The sequence below is a fragment of the Triticum aestivum genome, chromosome 2A, assembly GCF_018294505.1.
Source record: "Triticum aestivum cultivar Chinese Spring chromosome 2A, IWGSC CS RefSeq v2.1, whole genome shotgun sequence".
NCBI classification, from domain to species: domain Eukaryota; kingdom Viridiplantae; phylum Streptophyta; class Magnoliopsida; order Poales; family Poaceae; genus Triticum; species Triticum aestivum.
In genome coordinates, this window is record NC_057797.1 from 119,744,527 (window position 1) to 119,767,350 (window position 22,824).

At 48.3% G+C, this 22,824-nt stretch overlaps 2 protein-coding genes across 2 annotated transcripts; both read left to right on the top strand.

The window, feature by feature from the left end:
- Positions 1-257: 257 nt before the first annotated feature.
- LOC123184980 (aspartic proteinase nepenthesin-1-like) lies at positions 258-1,577 on the top strand. Its single transcript, XM_044597005.1, has one exon. The coding sequence runs from the start codon at positions 258-260 to the stop codon at positions 1,575-1,577; it is 1,320 nt and encodes a 439-aa protein (XP_044452940.1).
- A 17,869-nt stretch (positions 1,578-19,446) lies between these two features.
- Positions 19,447-22,670, top strand: LOC123187897 (transcription elongation factor SPT4 homolog 1). Its single transcript, XM_044599888.1, has 5 exons — positions 19,447-19,699; positions 20,007-20,098; positions 20,495-20,550; positions 22,218-22,279; positions 22,375-22,670. The coding sequence occupies exons 1-5, from the start codon at positions 19,577-19,579 to the stop codon at positions 22,423-22,425; spliced, it is 384 nt and encodes a 127-aa protein (XP_044455823.1). The 5' UTR covers positions 19,447-19,576; the 3' UTR covers positions 22,426-22,670.
- Positions 22,671-22,824: the final 154 nt, after the last annotated feature.

Here is a 22,824-nt window from a genome sequence, read left to right on the forward strand (position 1 = left end):
TAGAGGCCGGAGGACTCCGAGGCAGTAGGGGCTAGGAGGCGGTTAGCGCCAACAATATGGGCAGACGGCCGTCCTATGCTCTGCTCCATAGCTTATTCCGCCCTTGATGACGACATCTACGTCTGCATGCTAAAGATCGGAGTAGTGTAACGATTTCGTTAATGCTCTACTACTTACTGTTGTCATTCATTCTTGGTGAAACCTTCCTATAAAAAGACTTGCAAGTTTCAGCACTGATCATCCATACGCTCGATTCCATGGGTCCTTTACAAGCTCTGAGCTTGCTCCTACTTGCCTCACTAGCCAACTCGGCGGCGCCGCCACCGTCCAGCTACCGCTCCACGCTCACCCACATTGACTCCAAACTCGGCTTCACCAAGGCGCAGCTGATGCGCCGAGCCGTGCACAGAAGCCGCCTCCGAGCGGCCACGACGCTACCGGGTTATTCCACGACGTCTTCCATGTCGAGCACCGGGCCAAGGCTCCGCTCGGGCCAGGCCGAGTACCTCATGGAGCTCGCCATCGGGACGCCGCCGGTGCCGTTCGTCGCCCTCGCCGACACCGGCAGCGACCTTACCTGGACGCAGTGCCAGCCGTGCAAGCTCTGCTTCCCGCAGGACACGCCCGTCTACGATCCGACCACCTCCTCCAGTTTCTCCCCTATGCCCTGCTCCAGCGCCACGTGCCTGCCCATATGGAGCCGCAACTGCACCCCTTCCGCGCTCTGCAGGTACCGCTACGCGTACGGCGACGGCGCCTACTCGGCTGGCGGCCTGGGCACGGAGACGCTCACCTTCGGCTCTAGCACTCCCGGCGAAGCACCGGCCGCCTCCGCCGGAGGCGTCGCGTTCGGCTGCGGCACGGACAACGGGGGCGACTCGTACAACTCCACCGGGACGGTCGGCCTCGGCCGCGGGAGCCTGTCCCTCGTGGCGCAGCTAGGGGTCGGCAAGTTCAGCTACTGCCTCACCGACTTCTTCAACACCAGCCTGGGCAGCCCGGTCCTGTTCGGCTCCGTCGCGGAGCTGGCTACCAGTGGCGACGCCGCCGTGCAGTCGACGCCCCTACTGCAGAGCCCGCAGAGCCCGTCCCGGTACTACGTCTCCCTCGAGGGCATATCGCTCGGCGACACCCGCCTGCCGATCCCGAACCAGACGTTCGCGCTGCGCGCCGACGGCACCGGCGGGATGATCGTGGACTCCGGCACCATCTTCACGATCCTCGTAGAAAGTGCTTTCAGGGTGGTCGCCAACCACGTGGCCGAGGTGCTCGGCCAGCCGGCGGTGAACGCCACGAGCCTGGACAACCCCTGCTTCCCGGCTCCCGCCGGTGAGCGGCAGCTCCCGGCCATGCCGGACATGGTGCTGCACTTCGCCGGCGGTGCGGATATGACGCTGCACAGGGACAACTACATGTCTTTCGACGGAGAGGACTCGTCGTTCTGCTTAAACATTGCTGGGGCGACGTCGACTTCGACTTCAGTGCTCGGCAATTTCCAGCAGCAGAACATACATTTGCTGTTTGACATCACCGTAGGGCAAATGTCATTTGTCCCCACCGACTGTAGTAAGCTCTGAGGTCTGAAGGTTACCATGTACGTACTCCCTCCGTTCCAAATTACTCGTCGCAGAAATGGATGTATCTAGAACTAAAATACATCTAGATACATCCATACCTGCGACAAGTAATTCGAAACGGAGGGAGTACTTTCTTGTGGGTGTCCAAGCAATTGTTGGTTGATGTGAGTTGTTCTAAGTTATAACAATACGAGTTATCCATGTTCATTGCCCTGTTGTCGTGAGGACAGTTGGCATTTTCAGTAAAAGGAATCGACACAGTTATAAGAATCGTAGCATCGTTTACAAGCATGGGGATGAGGCCCTCGGGGGCGGAGTCCATCCAGTGATTAGGAAGAGAATCTAGCTAATTTAGGCTGGTCGTAATGATAGTATCATAACTAGTATCATGCATGCCAACTAGGTAATTTTGATGAGGTGGCATAGCATTAAATGAAGAAAAAGAGGGTGTAGTATCATATCATGATACCGTATCATAATAAATGTTATGCTACTTTGTGTCATGCATGTCAATAAATAAAGTACTACATGATACTAATATATGATACTATGCATTAGGGAGGTGGTATTATACACTAGTATCATATGCATGATACTAGTATATGATACTCCCCATTACAACCAGCCTTAGGTTAGTCATAGTGGGAGTAACTTAGCTAGTAACATAGCGCACTCCAAAAAAATTGTTGCTTATGTGGCAAGTAATTAATGAGAGGTGGTAACATAATATGTTACTGTAACATAGCGATTTTCAAGACACGATGAGTCTACAAGCTAATAAATGAAGCAATCTAAGATAATACTATTATGTTACTTTGCATTATGAAGATAGTAACTTAGGCTAGTGTCATATACATGACACTAGTCTAAGTTACTCCCCACTATGACCAGCCTTAACTAGTTCATGAGCTACTTGATTACTCTCCCTATTACAGTGATCAGAGATGACATGCGTAAACTTTGAAGACATGAATTAGTAGTATGAATTAGCAAAGTCATGGAGCTTGACTTTAAGAAATAAAAGGTTATTTATGTTGTTATTTTGGTCAATTAAGCATTGCACGTGTGATGAAATCAGTAGGTGGCATGTTCCTGATTCGGCCGCTCCAACATGGGAGCAAAACTAGAATCACAAGGGAAAATAGCAAAGCACTCCATGTCGTGGTTCCAAGTCTGACAGTAGTGTAGGGGGTAAGTATGGAGAGGCAAGATCTTAGCTATGGAGGAGTTGTAAGAACGCAAGGTTTACGAGTTCAGACCCTTTTCGGAGGAAGTAATAGCCCTACGTCTCGGAGCCCGGAGGCGGTCGACTGGATTATGAGAGTATGAATTATAGGGGTGCGAACCCTTGTCTCGGAGGAGGGGGGTGGCTTATATAGAGTGCGCCAGGACCCCAGCCGACCCACGTTACAAAGGGTTCAATGTACATTAAGGCAGGGCATTACTGGTAACGCTAGTAATAAAGTGCTATGATGACCATAAAAGCTACTTAATAACCGACCGTTAGCATGCGGAGTGCCTTTAGGCCACCTAACCGTCGAGTGGCTTGGTCTTGGTTGAGTGATTGCTTCTTGGTCGAGTATCTTCAAGTCTGTCGAGTGAGACGCCTTCAAGTCGATTGAAAGATGATTTCTTCTGGAGATGTCCTTGGGTAGGTCAGTTTGGACAGCTCCATGACCCTACCCTAGGTACACAGCTTCATCATTAGCCCCCGAATGGATCGAGGTTTGAGTGGGACAGGGTTTGAGCATTTTTCCGACTCGTTTTTCATGCCGCGAGCATACCTTGTTTCGGGTCAATGAATCCGAGTGTTGACAGCGGCTTCCTTTCCAGTTGCCTTGATCCATTCTTAATTCTTCGTCGAGTGAGTTTCTTTACTCGAAAGGCTCCGAGTGATGGTGCGGAGGAGATCTTTGGTTTGACAAGTTGTTCTGCTGTCCGCGGATTTCGTGGGATCCGAATTTTGGGAAGCGCGCGGGACAGGGGAGGCCGCAGTAATCGGATGGGATAGAGCGGAGCCGCCTCGATTCCCGCGTCACCTTTTTCGCCACGTATCGCGTGCGCGATTGTTACGGGATTTGACAGAGCCGCCTGGGCCTACCCGTCAGCCACTCGGAAGCGGCCTCATATAAGGCGTTGGACCGTAGTCTCCCGAACAGTGTGTTCCCATTACCTCTTCTCCTCTCCACGCCCCTCCGCTGCGCTCGCTCTCGCCCCAGCACCACCGCTCCGTACGCGTCTCGCCGGCGACAATGGGGAAGGAGAGGACGGCGGCTCTGGAGCGGGCAAAGAAGGCGAGTGCGAGGTCGAAGGGGAAGGCGACCAGCCGGGGCGGATCTTCCTCGCGAACCGGCCTGCCGAAGGGCTGGATCCAGGGTGACTAGATCCACTCGAGGATCACCTAAGAAGACCTCGACGACCTGGCCGAAGGGGGGCTGATCCCCTATGACACGGCGCGGCTTCCGGGAAAGGAATCTGAGCCGCAACCTCGGGAGGGTGAGCGTGTTCTTCTTGCCACCCACGTCGACTGTGGATTTTCCTTGCCTCCTCACCCTTTCTTTCAAGGGTTTCTGAACTTCTTTGGGGCACAACTCCACCACTTTACTCCCAACACAATCGTTTATCTCGCCGCTTTCATTTCTTTGTGTGAGAACTTCCTGGGTTGCCGGCCTCACTGGGGTCTTTTCAAGCACATTTTCACTTGTCGCTCCCGGACGGTGAAAAAGGCTAACCCGAGTGACGAGAGGACGCAAGTGATTCAGATGTGTGGGGGTCTTAGTATCCAGATGAGAGGGAAAAGTTCTTTTCCGGCCATGATTCTTCCTGACTCAGTCCGCGGATGGCAGTCGACCTGGTTTTACTGTAAGGACCAGTCGACGCCAGGGCAGTCGATTGGCCTCCCTCCCTTTACCATGGACCGAGTGAGGAAACCCTCCCCTTTGAAGGTGCTCTCGGAGGACAAGGCGCAAATGAGGGTGCTGGTCGATCGAGTGGTCCAGCTTATCCGTGATGGGGTCACCGGTATGGATCTCTTGGAGGTCTTCCTTCAGTGGCGCATCCAGCCTCTTCAAGCCCGAGACCATCCGATGTGGATGTATTCGGGTCTTGAAGACTCCACTCGGATCCACCCGGAGGAGGTCGACGACGACACCCTGGAGAAGTGGCTGTCGGGCATTACCGGGAACAAGGACAACCCCAGGGGAGCCAGGAGAGTCCCTCCATTTGACCAGTCTCATGCACCAGAGAAGGTTTGATTCTGAGTTTTTGCTTTGTAATTTGAATTCGCTCCTGCATACACTGCGTCGACTGACTTTGTTCTCCCTGCTTTCTTTCAGGCCATTATTGAAATGTATTCGATGCCCAACGGAGAGCAAGAGCAAGCTCTGGAAGGCGAGGCGAGCGGCGGCGACAGTGGTGAGTGGACTTCTGACGGTGAAGGGGGTGGAGGAAGCGACGACTCAAGTGATGGAGAAGAAGTCGAGTCACCTCCTCGCCAGGAGAGGCGATCCAAGCTCGACCAAGAACGATCGAGTGCCCGTGAAAAGGTAACTGCTCAGGCTAGTCAGTCTTCGAAGCGTCCTCGGGTCTCTTCACCAACCCCGACTGAGAAAGTGCCAAAGCACCCCAAAGTTGCAGAGCTGAAGACTCAGAAGGCGTTGCCGAAGATTAAGATTGACATCCCCGTTGCTTCCGCGTGAGTGTCTCCTTTCGTATTCACTCGACGCTTCACGCTGTTTGTTTTTCTTGTTTTAACCGGATGGACTTTGGAACTATCAGCGCTGCCACTTCAGGGACCTCAGCTTACAGGGACGATGATGAGGTGATGGAGGATGCGGTTACTTCTAGTCCAGGTATGATTTCCACCATACTGTCTTTGTTTGGTCGATTCAACTACAATGTGCATCATTGGGTGATGTGGTTTTGGCAATTGAACTTTGCATAGCTCCCAACATTATTGACCTCCCCGATGATGATGAAGAGCCCGAGAGGCCTTTGACGAGGAAGAGTAGGCAGGCTCCTACAAGCGAGGCGCCACAGTCGACGCCAAGGACGGAACCAGTTGTTCAGGATACTGGCGACGCCAATCGGGGTTCTGTTACCTTTGATGTGCCACTGTCGAGTGCCTTGCCCTCTTCATCGACTGCTCAGGCTCCTGTCGACCCACCTTCAGTTTTTGCGACCCATCATGTCCCGGAGGACGAAGCGAATGCTGCCAAGGAAGCCATACGTCAGGCGGGCATCATGATGGAGAAGATGAGGGTGGTGTGTGACGCCGGTCAGGCTGCCTACGACGCCAGCTCGGCCCTCCAAAGCAATGTTCAGGTTAATTGGTCACTGCTTATTCTGTTAGGATATGCTATCTAAAGACTCTTTCCGGAAAATCTTTGCATCTGTACACCCACTGGGTGCGTCGATTGAAATTTTTGAACCGGTGGGGGCACGCTGAGTGCACCCACTGGGTGTAGTCCCCGAGACTACCGTGGACTGCTGGCAGTCGACTGTAGTCGTTGTATTTTTTCGAATGTATAAACCAAACTGGTAGTTTGTCTCTTCCACTCGATCTGGTCGAGTGGGATCAGAACCGGTGGGGGCACGCAAAGTGCACCCACTGGGTGTAGTCCCCGAGACTACGGTGGACTGCTGGCAGTCGACTGTAGTCTGAGTTCTACTTCCTCTCTTTCTGCCTTCTTTTTTTGGACTCGACTTCGGCGGACCGGTCGAGTGGGATCAGAACCGGTGGGGGCACGCAAAGTGCACCCACTGGGTGTAGTCCCCGAGACTATGGTGGACTGCGGGTAGTCGACCGTAGTCTTAGTATTTATTGCCTTTGTTGTTTTTCACTGTAAAATAGCTTCTCCTCTTTGATTGCAGAAATCTTGTGATCTGGGAGCTTGCTTTGCTGATTTGGAGAAACATCAGATCCAACTGAGCCTTGACTTGGAGCTGGCCAAGACAGAGCTGCAAAAGGCTAAGGATGGTGCCAATGGTAAGACGAGTTTGTCGACTAGTTTGCCTTGGGCTTGAGTACCCTTCTGCTCTTTCTGAATCAAGCACCATTTCTTTGCAGAAAAGCTGAGAGAAGCTCTGGCAAAGAAGGACCAGGATCTGGCTGCTGCCCGAAAGGAAGCTGACGACAGAGTCGCTCTGGCCGAACAGAAGCTGGCTTCGGCCGGCCAGTTGGAAGAAGAGAATACCAGGCTGAAGTCTGCTCTGAATGACTCCAACAAGGAGTGCTCGCGCTGGAAGAAGGCGAATCTCGTCCAGGGCGAGAAAATGGAAAGCATTGCTCGCGGGAGGGATGATCTGGAGAGCTATCTGAGAAGTCTTGCCAAGAAGTTGTTCATCAAGCTTGAAGGTGCACATTCTGTTCTGACTGATTTTTTTTTGTGTCGACTCAGTGTACGAAAATTGACTTATCCTTGGATCGTGAATGCAGAGTTTTGCCAGAACTTTGAAGAGAAGACTGGGTGGATCGAACCAGGTTTGGATCCAATCAACTCTCCCGTGAAAGATGAAACTGCCATGAATCTGCTTCGACTGGAATCTCGCATCGACGGTGCCGTGGACTACTTGGCTCGACTGAAGGTCGCCATGTCACGGATCGACCCGACACTTTGGCCAGAGGCCACACTCCAAAACGATCTTGAGTCTCTGATGACTCGACTTAACAGAATCCCTGATTGAGTGCAGGAGTGGAAGAAGTCTTCTGCTCGGTGTGGCACTGATGTGGCTCTGTCTTTGGTTCGTGTCCACTGCAAGGAGGTGCGACAAGATAAGCTAGCCACAATCAAGGTCGCTAACACCCAGAAGCACGACTTCCGAACTTTTATGGAGACTTTCATTGCTGCCGCCACTCGGATTGCCGATGGCGTCGACCTGGACGAGTTCGTCGAGCCTGTCAGCCCTCCTCCTGTGGTCCGGACCCTTTAGGATTTATCTGAACTCGGTTTATCGTTGAATATCTTTATGAATCCCCCGTCGAGTGGAAATAGTTCTTCTTTCGAGACAACTTTTTTGTACTTGTGGCGCGGCTCCGAAGGGAAAGGTAGCAGTCGACGTGCACCTCGTTACTGCAGAGCGGGATGGGGTGCACGTTGTATTGGTGGCGAAGCTCTCCAAGGAGGAGGCGGCCGTCGACCTGCAGCTTGTTACTGCAGGGCAGGATGGAGTGCACGTTGTATTTGTGGCGAAGCTCTCCAAGGAGGAGGCGGCCGTCGACCTGCTGCTTGTTACTGCAGGGCAGGATGTGTTTTTGTACTTAGGCGAGTGCTTGACCGCGGTTAAGTCTTTAAATGAGAAAACTTAGGCAAGTACCGGACTGCAGCTAAGCCCCCGAGTGAGAGGACTGCTCTCCACTCGGTAGGATTTTTCAAACTTAGGCGAGTGTCTGACTGCAGCTGAGTCCTCAAGTGAGAGAACTTAGGCGAGTACTGGACTGCAGCTAAGCCCCCGAGTAGGAGGGCTGCTCTCCACTCAGTAGGATTTTTTTCAAACTTAGGCGAGTGCCTGACTGCAGCTGAGTCCTCAAGAGAGAGAACTTAGGTGAGTACTGGACTGCAGCTAAGCCCCCGAGTGGGAGGGCTGCTCTCCACTTGGTAGGAATTTTTTTTCAAACTTAGGCGAGTGCCTGACTGCAGCTGAGTCCTCAAGAGAGAGAACTTAGGCGAGTACTGGACTGCAGCTAAGCCCCCGAGTGGGAGGGCTACTCTCCACTCGGTAGGATTTTTTCAAACTTAGGCGAGTGCCTGACTGCAGCTAAGTCCTCAAGCGAGAGAACTTAGGCGAGTACTGGACTGCAGCTAAGCCCCCGAGTGGGAGGGCTGCTTTCCACTCGGTAGGATTTTTTCAAACTTAGGCGAGTGCCTGACTGCAGCTAAGTCCTCAAGTGAGAGAACTTAGGCGAGTACTGGACTGTAGCTAAGCCCTCGAGTGGGAGGGCTGCTCTCCACTCGGTAGGATTTTTTCAAACTTAGGCGAGTGCCTGACTACAGCTAAGTCCTCAAGAGAGAGAACTTAGGCGAGTACTGGACTGCAGCTAAGCCCCCGAGTGGGAGGGCTGCTCTCCACTCGATAGGATTTTTTCAAACTTAGGCGAGTGCCTGACTGCAGCTAAGTCCTCAAGAGAGAGAACTTAGGCAAGTACTGGACTGCAGCTAAGCCCCCGAGTGGGAGGGCTGCTCTCCACTCGGAAGGATTTTTTCAAACTTAGGCGAGTGCCTGACTGCAGCTAAGTCCTCAAGTGAGAGAACTTAGGCGAGTACTGGACTGCAGCTAAGCCCCCGAGTGGGAGGGCTGCTCTCCACTCGGTAGGATTTTTTTTCAAACTTAGGCAAAACGGATTCGCAGCTAAGACTCCGAGTGGGAGGCTGGCTCGCCACTCGGTAGGAAATCGTTTTTATAAACTTAGGCGAAGCGGATTCGCAGCTAAGCCACCCACTGGGGGATTTCTTACGTAAACAAAAACAATAATAATCACTGGGAAAATTATAATGCTCTTGTCTTTGATAAATAAACTACAGGAGTTTTTTCTTATTACATCTTATCTGAATGATAACTCAAGTATAAAAGGGGCGGAGTAGCTCCGCATTCCAGGCTCGTGGCTCATCAATCTAGCGATTGACATTGTAGAGGTGGTATGCTCCATTGTGGAGGACTCTGGTGACTATGAAGGGGCCTTCCCAAGTAGGAGCGAGCTTGTGTGGTTTCTGCTGATCCACTCGAAGGACTAAGTCTCCTTCTTGGAAGGCTCGTCTCTTCACGTTTCTGGCATGGAATCGACGCAAGTCTTGCTGATAGATGGTCGATCGAATCAAGGCCATTTCTCTTTCTTCTTCTAGGAGGTCGACTGCGTCCTGCCGGGCTTGTTCTGCTTCATTTTTAGAGTAGAGCTCGACTCGGGGAGCGTTGTGAAGCAGGTCACTCGGTAAGACTGCCTCGGCTCCGTAGACCAGAAAGAATGGGGTTCTTCCGGTCGATCGATTCGGGGTTGTTCTTAATCCCCAAAGGACTGATGGAAGCTCGTCGACCCATGCACCTGTTGCCTGCTTGAGATCGCGCATCAATCGGGGTTTCAGTCCTTTAAGAATCAGGCCGTTCGCCCTTTCTGCTTGCCCATTCGACTGGGGGTGAGCGACCGAAGCATAGTCGACTCGAGTGCCCTGAGAGGCACAAAAGGCCCTGAATTTGTCGGAATCGAAGTTTGACCCGTTGTCGGTGATGATGCTGTGTGGAACTCCATATCTGAATATCAACTCTCTGATGAAACTGATAGCGGTGCAAGCATCAAGATTCTTGATAGGCTTGGCTTCAATCCATTTGGTGAACTTGTCGACTGCTACCAGCACATGAGTGAAGCCGCTCCTGCCTGTTCTCAGTGGTCCAACCATGTCCAGCCCCCAAACAGCAAAGGGCCAGACGAGAATGGTTTTCAGGGCTGACGCGGGCTTGTGCGGCATATTGGAGTAATACTGACATCCTTCACATTTGTCGACTATCTCTTTTGCCATCTCATTGGCTCTTGGCCAGTAGAACCCCGCTTGGTATGCTTTAGCCACAATGGTCCGAGAGGACGCATGATGACCATAGGTCCCCGAGTGGATATCGTTAAGGATCATCTGACCTTCTTCTGGTGTAATACACTTCTAGCCGACCCCAGTCGCGCTTTCTCTATATAACTGTCCCTTTATGACTGTAAAGGCCTTGGATCGACGGACGATCTGTCGAGCCTCTTCTTCGTCTTCTGGGAGTTCTTTCCTTAGGATGTACGCGATGTACGGTTCTGTCCAGACGGGAGTGATAACCAAGACTTCCATGATCAGGTCGACCACAGCTGGAACTTCAACTTTAGTCGGATCTGTGGCGCTTTTTGGCTGCGGGGCCTCTTCAGTGAAGGGATCCTCCTGGACTGATGGTGTGTGGATGTGTTCCAAAAACACATTGCTGGGAATGGCTTCTCTTTTGGAACCTATTTTTGCCAGATCATCAGCTGCTTGATTTTTCAGTCGGGGTACGTGATGAAGCTGTAACCCCTCGAATTTCTTCTCCACCTTTCTCACTGCATTGCAATAACCAGTCATGGCTGGACTTCTGACGTCCCATTCCTTCATCACTTGATTAACCACCAAATCTGAGTCGCCATAGACCATGAGGCGACAGACGCCGAGTGAAATGGCCATGCGCAACCCATATAAAAGTGCTTCGTATTCTGCCTCGTTGTTAGAGGAATCAAAGTGGATTTGAAGAACATATCTGAGTTTATCTCCTCTGGGGGAGACCAACACCACTCCGGCGCCGGAACCATTTAGCATCTTGGAACCGTCAAAGAACATGGTCCAATGCTCCGAGTGAACCTGAGTCGGCAGTTGTTGTTCAATCCACTCGGCGATGAAATCCACGATTGCCTGGGACTTGATAGCTTTCTTTGCCTCAAACTTGATATCTAGAGGAAGGAGTTCAATCTCCCATTTTGCCACTCGACCAGTTGCGTCCCTGTTATGCAAGATCTCTGACAACGGAGCGTCGCTGATGACTGTAATGGAATGATTAGAGAAGTAGTGGGCAACTTTCTTTGTGGTCATATAAATCCCATATACGAGCTTCTGATAATGAGGATATCTTTGCTTCGATGGGGTCAAGACTTCAGAAATATAATACACTGGGCGCTGAACTTTGAAGGTTTTCCCTTCTTCTTCCCGCTCGACCGTAAGTACCGTACTGACGACTTGTCCTGTGGCTGCAATGTAAAGCAGCAAAGGCTCCTTGCTGATTGGGGCAGCAAGCACCGGCTGGGTGGAGAGCAGAGCTTTGAGCTCTGCGAACGCTGCGTCAGCTTCAGGAGTCCACTCGAACTTGTCAGACTTCTTCATCAATCGGTAAAGAGGCAATGCCTTTTCACCGAGACGAGATATGAATCGACTTAGGGCGGCCAAGCAACCAGTAAGCTTCTGCACATCGTGCACTCGCACAGGACTTTTCATTCGGAGTATAGTACCGACTTTTTCTGGATTGGCGTTGATTCCCCGTTCGGAAACGAGAAAACTGAGTAACTTTCCGCCAGGAACCCCGAATGTGCATTTTGATGGATTAAGCTTGATATCAAACCTTCTGAGGTTGGCGGTTTCAGCAAGGTCAGTCAGCAGGTCGGAACCCTTCCGTGACTTGACCACAATATCATCCATGTACGCCTCCACATTCCGACTAATTTGGGTGACCAAACACTTCTGAATCATCCTCATGAATGTGGCTCCGGCATTCTTGAGGCCGAATGGCATGGTAACATAACAGAAGCACCCGAATGGAGTGATGAAAGCTGTTTTGATCTCGTCAGGCCCATACAGACGGATCTGATGGTACCCGAAATAGGCGTCTAAAAAAGATAGTCGCTCACATCCCGCAGTCGAGTCGACTATCTGGTCGATGCGGGGGAGAGGAAAATGGTCTTTCGGGCAAGCCCGATTGATATGTTTAAAGTCAATGCACATGCGAAGTGACTTGTCCTTCTTGGGGACCATGACAACATTGGTGAGCCACTCGGAGTGGTAGATTTCTCGGATGAACTCTACTGCTAAGAGCCGAGCCACCTCTTCGCCAATGGCCTTTCTCTTCTGGACGGCGGACCGTCGGAGATGTTCTTTGACAGGTTTCACTTTTGAGTCGACTCGTAGGCGGTGCTCAGCCAGCCCCCTGGGAACACCCGGCATGTCAGAAGGCTTCCATGCAAAGATGTCCTAGTTCTCACGGAGGAACTGGATGAGCGCTTCTTCCTATTTGGAGTTGAGTGTTGTCGAGATATGAGTTGGAGCAGCGCTGGGGTCAGTCGGGTGGATGTGAGCTGTCTTCGTATCGCCAGTCGACTGAAAAGCTGACTCTGTAGCGGGCTTCTTGGCTCGCAACAAATCACTCGGGTCTGCAGTCTTCTGGTATTCCTGCAACTCCACCACTGCCATCTGAGCATCAACGATCTTCGAACCTTTCTGAAAACATTCTTCCGATTGCCCGTAATAGTGATCACACCTTTGGGGCCAGGCATCTTCAATTTGAGGTACACGTAACATGGTCGGGCCATGAAGCATGCATAAGCCGGCCTCCCCAAAATAGCATGGTAGGCACTCTGGAAGTCTACAACTTCAAATGTCAATTTTTCTTTGTGGTAATTTTTGGAATCACCAAAAACCACATCAAGAGCAATCTGGCCGAGTGATTCAGCCTTCTTCCCAGGAATGACTCCATGGAAACTCATGTTGCTGGCACTGAGTCTGGACATCGGAATGCCCATCCCTTTCAATGTCTCAGCATACAATATGTTCAAACCACTGCCACCATCCATCAGGACTTTAATCAGTCGAGTGCCTTCAACAACTGGGTCGACCACCAAAGCTTGCCTCCCAGGGGTGGCGATGTGCGTTGGGTGGTCAGACTGGTCGAATGTTATGGCAGTCTGAGACCATTTCAGGTAACTAGGTGTAGCCGGAGCGACCATATTCACCTCTCGATTAATAACTTTCAGTCGACTTCTGCTTTCAACATTGGCAAAAATCATCAGAGTGGAATTGACCTGAGGGTATCCGTCGTCACTATCTTCCTTGTCCTCAACCTTGTCTGACTCCTTTTCCTTACCTTTGGGCTGCTTGCCCTGGAACTGCTGGATCAAGAGTCGACACTGTCGAGTGGTATGTTTCGGGTAAATGAAATTACCCTCTTCATCTTTCTTTGTGTGGACGAGACATGGTAAGTCCAACACATCATTTCCGTCCTGGTCTTTAACCTTTTTGGGGTTCCAAGGTCCTTTAGGTTTCCCTTTAAACTTTCCTTGGGTTAAAGCCAAGGCTTCCCCGGGAGCCACTGGCTCGGCTTTCCGCTTCTGTTTCCGATTGGAATTTCCTCCGATTTCTTGGGCGACTGACTTGAGCTTGCCACTCCTGAGTCGATCCTCATCTTCACCATTAGCGTACTTGGTGGCAATCTCCATCATCCGATTTAGGGACATATCTCCGGTTCGACGGAATTTCAAATTCAGTTCTCTGTACTTGACGCCTTCCTTGAAGGCACAAACTGCTTGGTGGTCAGGTACATTCTCCACCGAGTGATGTAACGTGATCCACCTCTGGATGTAATCCCTCAAAGTTTCATTCGGCTTCTGCACGCAAGACCGCAGTTCCGTCAGCCCTTCCGGTCGCTTGTATGTGCCTTCAAATGTGGTGACGAACACTCGGGAGAGATCTTCCCAAGTGTAAATGCTGCTAGGTGCTAACTGGTTCAGCCACGCTCTGGCCGAGCCCTCCAACATGAGAGGCAGGTGCTTCATGGCCACTTCATCATTGTCGCTGCCAATCTGGACGGCCACTCGGTAGTCCTCAAGCCAAGTATCGGGCTTGGACTCGCCAGTGAACTTACTGACTCCAGTCGCCAATCTGAAGTTGGGAGGAATCACAGCGGCCCTGATGGCTCGACTAAAGCACTCTGGCCCCGAAATATGTACTCTGCTGCTGGTAGGTGCATCTCTGTCATGACCTTCTCGGTGAGCCCTGTTCCTGTCGACCAAACCTTGGATGAGAATGGATCTCGCATCAAAGCCTGGCCCTCTGGGGTCGACTGGAATCCTTCGCCCACCACTATGAGGGCGCCTGTCATCCTGTTGGCGAGGCACATACGACCCGCTCCTCGGAGGAGGCGTGGGCACTCGACGTCGACCGTCACGATCGACTCGGTGATCATACTGCTCATGGTTCCCATACTGGTCACCCCGGTCTCCATGTCCCTCATGCCTCAGGGGCGATCTTGGGCTGTGAGCCGATTGGACTGTGTCCGCGGCAACGGATCTGCTGTGAATCATGTTCCGCGACTGAGAAACAGCGGAATTCTGGTCTCCTGCTGCCCGGAGTAACGCTCGGATCTGCAGCAAGCCTCTGCCAGCCTCTGACTGGGAAGGCTGAATCAACTCCGCAATACGGGCCGCAGCTGCTAAATTCTGAATCGGAGTTCGATATACCCGCGGGGGGCGGGAAGAGCTAACGTCGACTGGATTCGGGAACCCGTTGTCGCGCACGCTCGTCGAGTGCTCGCTGGAGGTTCTCCAGTCGAGTGCACTCGGCCAAGTTTGCCAGGCGCGCATCTTCCAAGGCGCGAGCCTCGAGGGTTTCTCCAACGATAGGAGTGTGCAGTGCATCCACGTTCTGGCGGCGAAGTTCTTCTCTCTGCAGCGACGTGAGAGGCTCGGGAAGATACTCCTCATGGGGACGCGACGGGTCGCCTCCACCCGCGCCTCCGTTGGTGCGGGGAAAATCGGGAGGACTGGGCGGTCCATCGACCATCAGAACCTCCGCCGCCGGATCGCTGCTGTCGCAGTCGGATGCGGTCTCTGCGGAGCCAGTCGACAGGTCGAACAGGCCGTAGAGGGATTCGTCGGGCTCGATCACCGCGACTTGAGGGGTGGCCGACTGACGTGCCACCGCGTGTCTCACCCACCGCTAAAGTCTCGACCGACCGGAGCGCTTGCGCCGGCGGGAAACGGGAGGGAGGACAACACAGGAGCCGACCGGTAGGGGGTCGACGGTTGCCGCAGGAGAACGCCGCGGATGCACGCGCTAAAGTGCGTTGCCCCGCGAATAGAGAGTGCGTCCACGTCGAGCGGAGCCTCCTGGAGCCAAGCAGAGTCGTCGACGATGAACGTGAGCGCACCGAGACGGATCTCGCGGCCCTCCACCAAAACTCCGCCGAAAACCATGATGATTCGGGTCGGAAAAGGTCGCAACTCCTCCAACAAACGCTAAAACACCTGCCCCACGATGGGCGCCAACTGTCGTGGTTCCAAGTCTGACAGTAGTGTAGGGGGGTAAGTATGGAGAGGCAAGATTTTAGCTATGGAGGAGTTGTAAGAATGCAAGGTTTACGAGTTCAGGCCCTTCTCGGAGAAAGTAATAGCCCTACGTCTCGGAGCCCGGAGGCGGTCGACTGGATTATGAGAGTATGAATTACAGGGGTGCGAACCCTTTTCTTGGAGGAGGGGGTGGCTTATATAGAGTGCGCCAGGACCCCAGCCGACCCACGTTACAAAGGGTTCAATGTACATTAAGGCAGGGCGTTACTGGTAACGCTAGTAATAAAGTGCTATGATGACCATAAAAGCTACTTAATAACCGACCGTTAGCATGCGGAGTGCCTTTTGTCCACCTAACCGTCGAGTGGCTTGGTCTTGGTCGAGTGATTGCTTCTTGGTCGAGTATCTTCAAGTCTGTCGAGTGAGACGCCTTCAAGTCGATTGAAAGATGATTTCTTCTGAAGATGTCCTTGGGTAGGTCAGTTTGGACAGGTCCATGACCCTACCCTAGGTACACAGCTTCATCACTCCAGTTGAAGAGCTTGAAATGGTCGAGTGATTGAAGTGACAACCCGGAGTTAAGAGTATTCTAGTGCTTCTAGAGCTTCTAGCGTCCAAAAGACTCTTTGATTGAAAGGATTCAGAAACAATTTGAAGGATTTCAATCTCCTCAAACCACATGTGAAGAATCTTTTGTGTTTTCATACACAATCTAATATATCTGCAATCTTGTGGTGATGAAGATGACACACTACCGTGTTTCTATATTTTTTTTTCTTCTATTCTTACGTTTTAAAAATCCGGAGAATCTTCTAGTGTCCAAGTCAAAACCTTAAGATATATGACTAGAGGGCTCGGAGTCTACCAATCGACAACTCCGAGCCGATAGACACTTGTTGCATAGGGCTTGGAGTGTACCAGTCGACAACTCGAGTGTCCAAGCCGATAGACATCTAGTTGCATGTATTGTATAGGTCGAATGTCCTTTCTGAAAATCTTTAGCACATTGTGTTTTGGGTTTAAAGGAACCTGCAAAATTTGTAATTGCTAGTTCCCTCTACCCTCATTAGTAAGTTCATGCCTTTTCGTAGAAACTAGAAAGTACCATAGACAATATACATTACCGCATACAATATATTTCGTTAAACATCTTATGCTCATACCGTTGCACATAAGGAATATACTGGAAAGGAATGCTATTACAAGACATATGAACTATGTCAAAAGGTTGACCAGATACAGATTAAATGAGCGAGACTTTTTAGTGGACACCTAGCCCCCCTATATGCTCACACCCAAGTTCAAGAAAATGACTGAACGTACCAAGCATCAGACGCATCATGGTTCACGCGATCACACTGAATCAATACATATAGTTATTTCACAACAAGTACATTGTATGATCAAGATATTTGTGATTATTTGTTGTTTTGTTACTTTTATTTTTGATTATTGCCTTATCCCCCCCCCCCTCCTTCTGCCTAAATCTTGGATACGATTCTCAACGAACCTACAATGGATATAGATTTTTATTTAATTTTTTCTGAATTTGTGATTATTTGTTGTTCTGTTACTTTTCGTTATGAGTATTGCCTTATGGACCCCTCTTCTGCCTAAATCTTGGATACAGTCCTCAACGAACATGCCATGGAGACTTCATTCCCATGCACTACCACCATTATCACTTAACCTTCTTTCCTTCGATACCTGACACGAACACAAGGGACCCCGACGAAACACTATACGACTAGTATCCAGCTGAGAGGTACAGTGACTCAAAGATCAATGTTATAAGACGTTCTCATGGCAAGTACAACCCTATTGACCAAGATAGTTTGACTTTGACAATATCCTTGGTAAAAAAAGATAAAATTTGACCCAACGGGTTATGTAAGCAAAACACATGCATCTCGAAGTGGTTTAGGACCGTCACTGCATTAGGTAGCATATAATTTATCCTTCCAAACCTGCTATAAGATCATTATTTCTATTGTTTTCCAATAGACTATCTTATGCAGAAGGGGTTAAAAACAAGTGCTTTGAAGGAAGGAAAAAGTAATTGTACACCTTGTCTCCTTTTCCCTTTCTCTAAAAGGAACAAAAAATACAATTAGGTAGAAGAGGGGAAATTATATATAAAATTATCATACCCAAGACAAGCTCGGTAAAGAAGAATGGATTGCAATTAATGGCACTGGTGGAAGGATTTTCATTTAAATACACTCATTGGGATGATAATTGTTCACTACTCATGCCTACAATAAATTCACACCCAAGTCAATGACTCAAACAATTCCGTGGGTTGATCAGCATGATGTAGTAATATTGTTGTTGTCCATTGAAAAGATGGCACTCGCCTTTTTAACACGTGAAAAATATGAAGGATAAAAAGGAGTTAGAAGTTAGGTGGGATAATAGTGACCAATTTTTGACACTCATAGATATCCTTGATAATCAGTTTTTTATGCAGATAACTAGCTTAGATCTTGTCAACATTGACATTTGTCAGTAAAATTCCATCACCATTTTTTGTTGACACCACTAAAATGGTTTCGGATTATATGGAATGGGTCTAGGGTTGCCGTGGGGCTTCAGCAAGCCGAATTTGTGGCCGAGCATGAATCAATAAAGGTCGGCATCTACATTGTTGACGGTGAAATGTTAGCGAATCCAGGAACTTTTATATGTTGTGTAAGGTGTTTCAACATGTCACAAGTGTGTATGATCTTTGTGCATATATACATGAGCAACATGTTGTGATGATTCTCGGATCTGTTGGAAATGACTGAATATCTTATTGCAATGTGTTTCTTCATTGTTGTCTCCGTAGTTTTAGTACGTTCCATGTGTTTGCCTCTTTGTGCTGTCAGTGTTATGATTCATTTGAATTTTTTTGTTGAAATCAAGCGATTTTGTTGTATGGCCACAAGAGCTAGGAAATACACTTGTGCTCTCGCATGTTATTGCAACCCTATATTAAAAAGTAATTTAGTAATTAAAAAAGTCAAATAATCGAAAGGTTTTGTGGAATCAAACATTATCCAGTATTATGCTCATAAAAAAAGATTCACCAGAATGACTTTCATTGTATCCCAGGTCAAAGATTCATCAAAAAACACTATATACAAATACTATTCACGCTATATTGTCATCATAAATTTGTTCTTTTCACCCGGAAGTCAACAGGAATGCTTCCTTGTCCAAACTTTGTATACAAGTATAATACTTGATCTTATTTCGAAAAAAGATTCCGATTTTTTTTAATTTTCCTAGAATTATAAAAATACTGCACATATAGGGTGTGTGCGCACCCGAGAGCCAAAAGTTCGCTTTCCACAAGAGCTCCCCTACCTACTACACATCTGGCATGGATATTTATAAAGGACTGACACGGTCTAGTTTTGTGAAATCATTTAGGCCTATTTTAGTTTGTAGGAATTTTATAGAAAATCTATAGGATAGGATTTTCAACGGAAATATATCTTTAGAGCTCTTTGGTTTATAGAAATGGATTCTTATTTTTATGCAGGATAAAGACTTTTTTTGCGGGGTATGTAGGATAGAGACCTTCATATCTTAAAGGAATGCATCAAACAACCTCTCTTTCCATGCAGAAATTGAAATACATATCACCTCATTTCCTATGATTTTTCTATTCTTATGATTTTCTTATTTTCTTAAAAATATGATTACTTTTTTTAGGGCTAGAAGATGATTTTCTTTTCTTTCTTTTTTTTAGACAAAGAAGATGATTTTCTTCTCTCTCTTTTTGAGACAAGATGATTTTCTTATATCCTATGAACCGAATGAGGCCTTAGTTCGTTCTTTGCTGTCCTACTCCCTCCCTTTCGATTTATAGGGCTCAAATCTCAAATCTCATCAACCGAGGCATTCTGTAAGTGAAAAAACAAAAAAGTTGAGACAAGCCTTAGAAAGGAGTGAGTATTACTTAGTCCAGTCCAGCGGGCTCTGGAAGGTCGGCAAACCCAACAACCGTTGGATCGTATGCGCCCAAACATCACATACAAGGCCCAAGCTGAAAAGCTGAGAAAACACAAATACCCGAAAAATAGGAAAAAGAAAAGGAGAAGATACGAGAGAGCTCTAGAACGGAACGAGCGAGGGAACGAGCGAGAGAGGACATAAGCGAATAGCAGGCAAGGCGAGGCGAGGGGAAGCAAGGATGAGGGGCGGCGGCGGCGGGATGATGGACGACGGCGGGGTTGAGCACGCGCAGATCCCGAACAGCTTCGGCCACGAGCTCCGCGCATGCCTCCGCTGCCGCCTCGTCAAGACCTACGACCAGGTACCTACCCGCCGCCGCCGCCGCCCCCATCGCTACCCGTCCGTCTGGACCTAGGGTTTCGACCCCCCTTTCGGTTAATTGAATCTATATCTGCGTGTCAAACTAGGGCGCCTTATTCTTTTAGTACGCTGTCGGATGGTAGGGTTTAGCCACATGTTCTCGATTTGGATCGCGTGCCTGTGTTTCTTATAAATTCTGCAGTGAGAAATATTGTCCGATTTGGTGGCACAAGCAGCGTGGCTGAATGTTATTGTTGTTTGCTGATGTTTAACATCTACTGTGTCTGATTGCTGCATGGGATGTGCAGTTCAGGGAGAATGGCTGCGAGAATTGCCCCTTCCTGGACATGGACAAAGATCGCGACAACGTGGTCAGCTGCACCACCGCCAACTTCACTGGGTAACTCTATTCTGCACTGCAGTCTTGTAGTTCTTCTGGCTAGTGTTGCTCAGTGGTTAATTCTCTGGTGGAGATGCACTGAATCCATGTTTTTGTAATCTCTTTTTGTGATAAAGAATATATCTAGTGCTTTCACGGGCTGCAAATTGACTGACAAACAGATAAGAGGAAGAAATAAATGCAATGCTTGTTATTTTTCTCTAAATAAATTCCACCCCTCTTGTTGATTACTTCAATTCTTTGGGTGATTTTGGTGAATAATTCATGAAAACATTTATATATTCATAAGAATGTGCTGTTTCTGACGCAGAAAGATCGTATGCCCTTAAATATATATTATTTATGCAGCCCAGTGCTTCCTCTTTCTGAATTTATTGCACAAATTTTGGCTTGCAGAATAATATCGCTGATGGATCCCAATAGGAGTTGGGCTGCTCGTTGGTTGAGAATTGGTGAGTGTGTAGTTAAATAGTTATCACACAGCATTTGCTTATTTTTGTCTTCAGGGTACTTTCTCTATCCAGTTTGGTTTACTTTATGCTATTGCACATTTACATTTCGAGCCTAGTTATGAACTTATGATATACATTTTTATAGAGTACTAAAAAGGAACAGGTTAGACCATTTACTGGAAAGCTCTCCTAGCTACCATATACTAATCGTTTAGGTCTATAATCACTACTAGGTGGGGTGTCCAGATGAGTACTGCATATACCTTATACTGTTTATGGTTCATTGTCTTCTTACTCCCCTTCTCTAAAAATATTATGGTTGCTAGTAGTACTTAAATTCGTTATTAAGGATCCACCTGAGTGTGTTGGCATTCTTTCCTTATAAAATATATCTATTTGACCTGTATGTGGTTACCACTTGTGAAGGATCAGAAAACTGAACTGAAATATTTGCCAAGATCCACTCCTAGCTTGTTTAATTCCAGGGCTGGGTTCTTGAGTCCTTGTTATAGCAAGGAAATTATCAGTGGATTATCTCATAGGACAATAATTGTTGTGTTAAGCTTGTATTTGTAACATTTTAGATTTGACATTGGAATCTTTATTTAAACTGTCTGATTGCATGCTTGTTAACCCAAGTGCATATCTTTTCCATTGTTTGCGTGCTGAAGCCTTCTTTATTTAAGTAATGCATGTTGGTACTGTCATCCAATACTTAAACAATTTTTTGTATGTTTCTAGTAAAAAGATGAACTCTAGAAAATTACTTCCTTGACATTGTTTCACAATGTGAAAATCATGCCGAACAAAATGTAAATGAAAGGAACTGGCTGACGGATTGCATCAGTGCAAATTTGAATCAAATTATGGTCTTGATTTTTTATATGAAATTCGTTAGAATTCTCTAGAAAGTAATGAGATTCTAGGTTGTGAAGAAACTAAAGGGATGTGGATAAAGGGAGGGATGATAAAAAAAAGTAAGATATAGGGTTCCAATATGTATTGTCTATGAATTGCATCATAGAAGGCAATGTGATGAACCATCAATATAATAAAATATAATAAATAGAAATCTTAACTTGAAGCAAAAGTAAAAAAAATTGGAGCAACAGTAAAGAGTCGCTTGAGTTAATAGAACTGTGAATTTGTTCGGAAAGTTTTTTTGGAAAGCTCCACTACAGGATTCAGACCTAACCATTCAAGAAGTAGTGGGAACGATCGAGCCTATGGCTCTAGCCCGTAGGATTTGTCAACAAGAATCCTAATAGTTGAGTGGGATGGCCATAATCTGAATTCTGCATCATGAAACAATATCAAGGAAGATATTTCTTTTTTGTCGAGTATATGTATGATGTTACTATCATCACGAATCTAGGCAGTCTCCTTGTTAAAAGAAGTCCCCTACTAAGAACTTCAACCAGTTATTACCACGCGCCAGTATTATGTCCTTCCATATCATGTGAAAGCTTTTAGTCAAGCATAACAGAGAAATTAATGCCAATGGTCCATGGTGGTGCTAGCCATTACTCTGGCAGCCCTTTGAAATGGACTTTGCCGGAGGACCATGTCTGCTTTTGTGTCATAACCGCACGACTTATGCTAAACAAAGTGTTGCGTTGTAACGGTTAACTGAAACCATCTGCTTATGTTTGTTTCTCAATCTGCAGGGAGGTTCATTCCAGGGTGCTATACTCTGGCTGTCTCAGAGGAACTTCCAGAGGAGTATCAGGTAAAAACTGCATGCCTTCATTCTTGCAAGAATTGCGACTGTTGCGACGCAACTCTGATGTCTTGACCTAATAATTTCTCTTCTGGTCATTCCAGGGGATGTGCCAAGACAACAACGTGCAGTATTTCCCTCCGAAGCGCCCCTGAGCAGGCTTGAAGTTGATGCAGTCGTGATCCTGGGGCCGTGCTTTTACATATAGTTGCACCTGTAATGTCTGCTGATTAAACTGCCGCCAGTGTTATGCATCCTCAAGCGATTCGTCGAACGCTTTTGTACAACCTGGAGACATTGTAAGCTGAACTAGTTCATCGCACATTTCTACTTCGACGAGACATTGCAAGCTGTGCTAGTTTAGTTTTATGCATGACAAGTGCCCAGGTTGCTGTTATTATGCACCGAAGCCTATGCCAAAAGCTCCTAATATTATTGTTGTTCCGAACAAAGGATTCATGGTTGTCGCTGTCAGGATTCCCTACCTGCATTCATCCCGACGCGCCGCCTGAGAAGCCTACTCTGGCTGCCTGCACTCATGCCTTTGCCCCTCT

Excerpts from the sequence above, each read along its gene's own strand:
- LOC123184980 (XM_044597005.1), top strand. The coding sequence starts at position 258 with ATGGGTCCTTTACAAGCTCTGAGCTTGCTCCTACTTGCCTCACTAGCC.
- LOC123187897 (XM_044599888.1), top strand. The coding sequence starts at position 19,577 with ATGAGGGGCGGCGGCGGCGGGATGATGGACGACGGCGGGGTTGAGCAC. Across the intron at positions 20,099-20,494 it reads ACCACCGCCAACTTCACTGG|AATAATATCGCTGATGGATC; the intron begins GTAACTCTATTC and ends TTTGGCTTGCAG. Across the intron at positions 22,280-22,374 it reads AACTTCCAGAGGAGTATCAG|GGGATGTGCCAAGACAACAA; the intron begins GTAAAAACTGCA and ends TGGTCATTCCAG.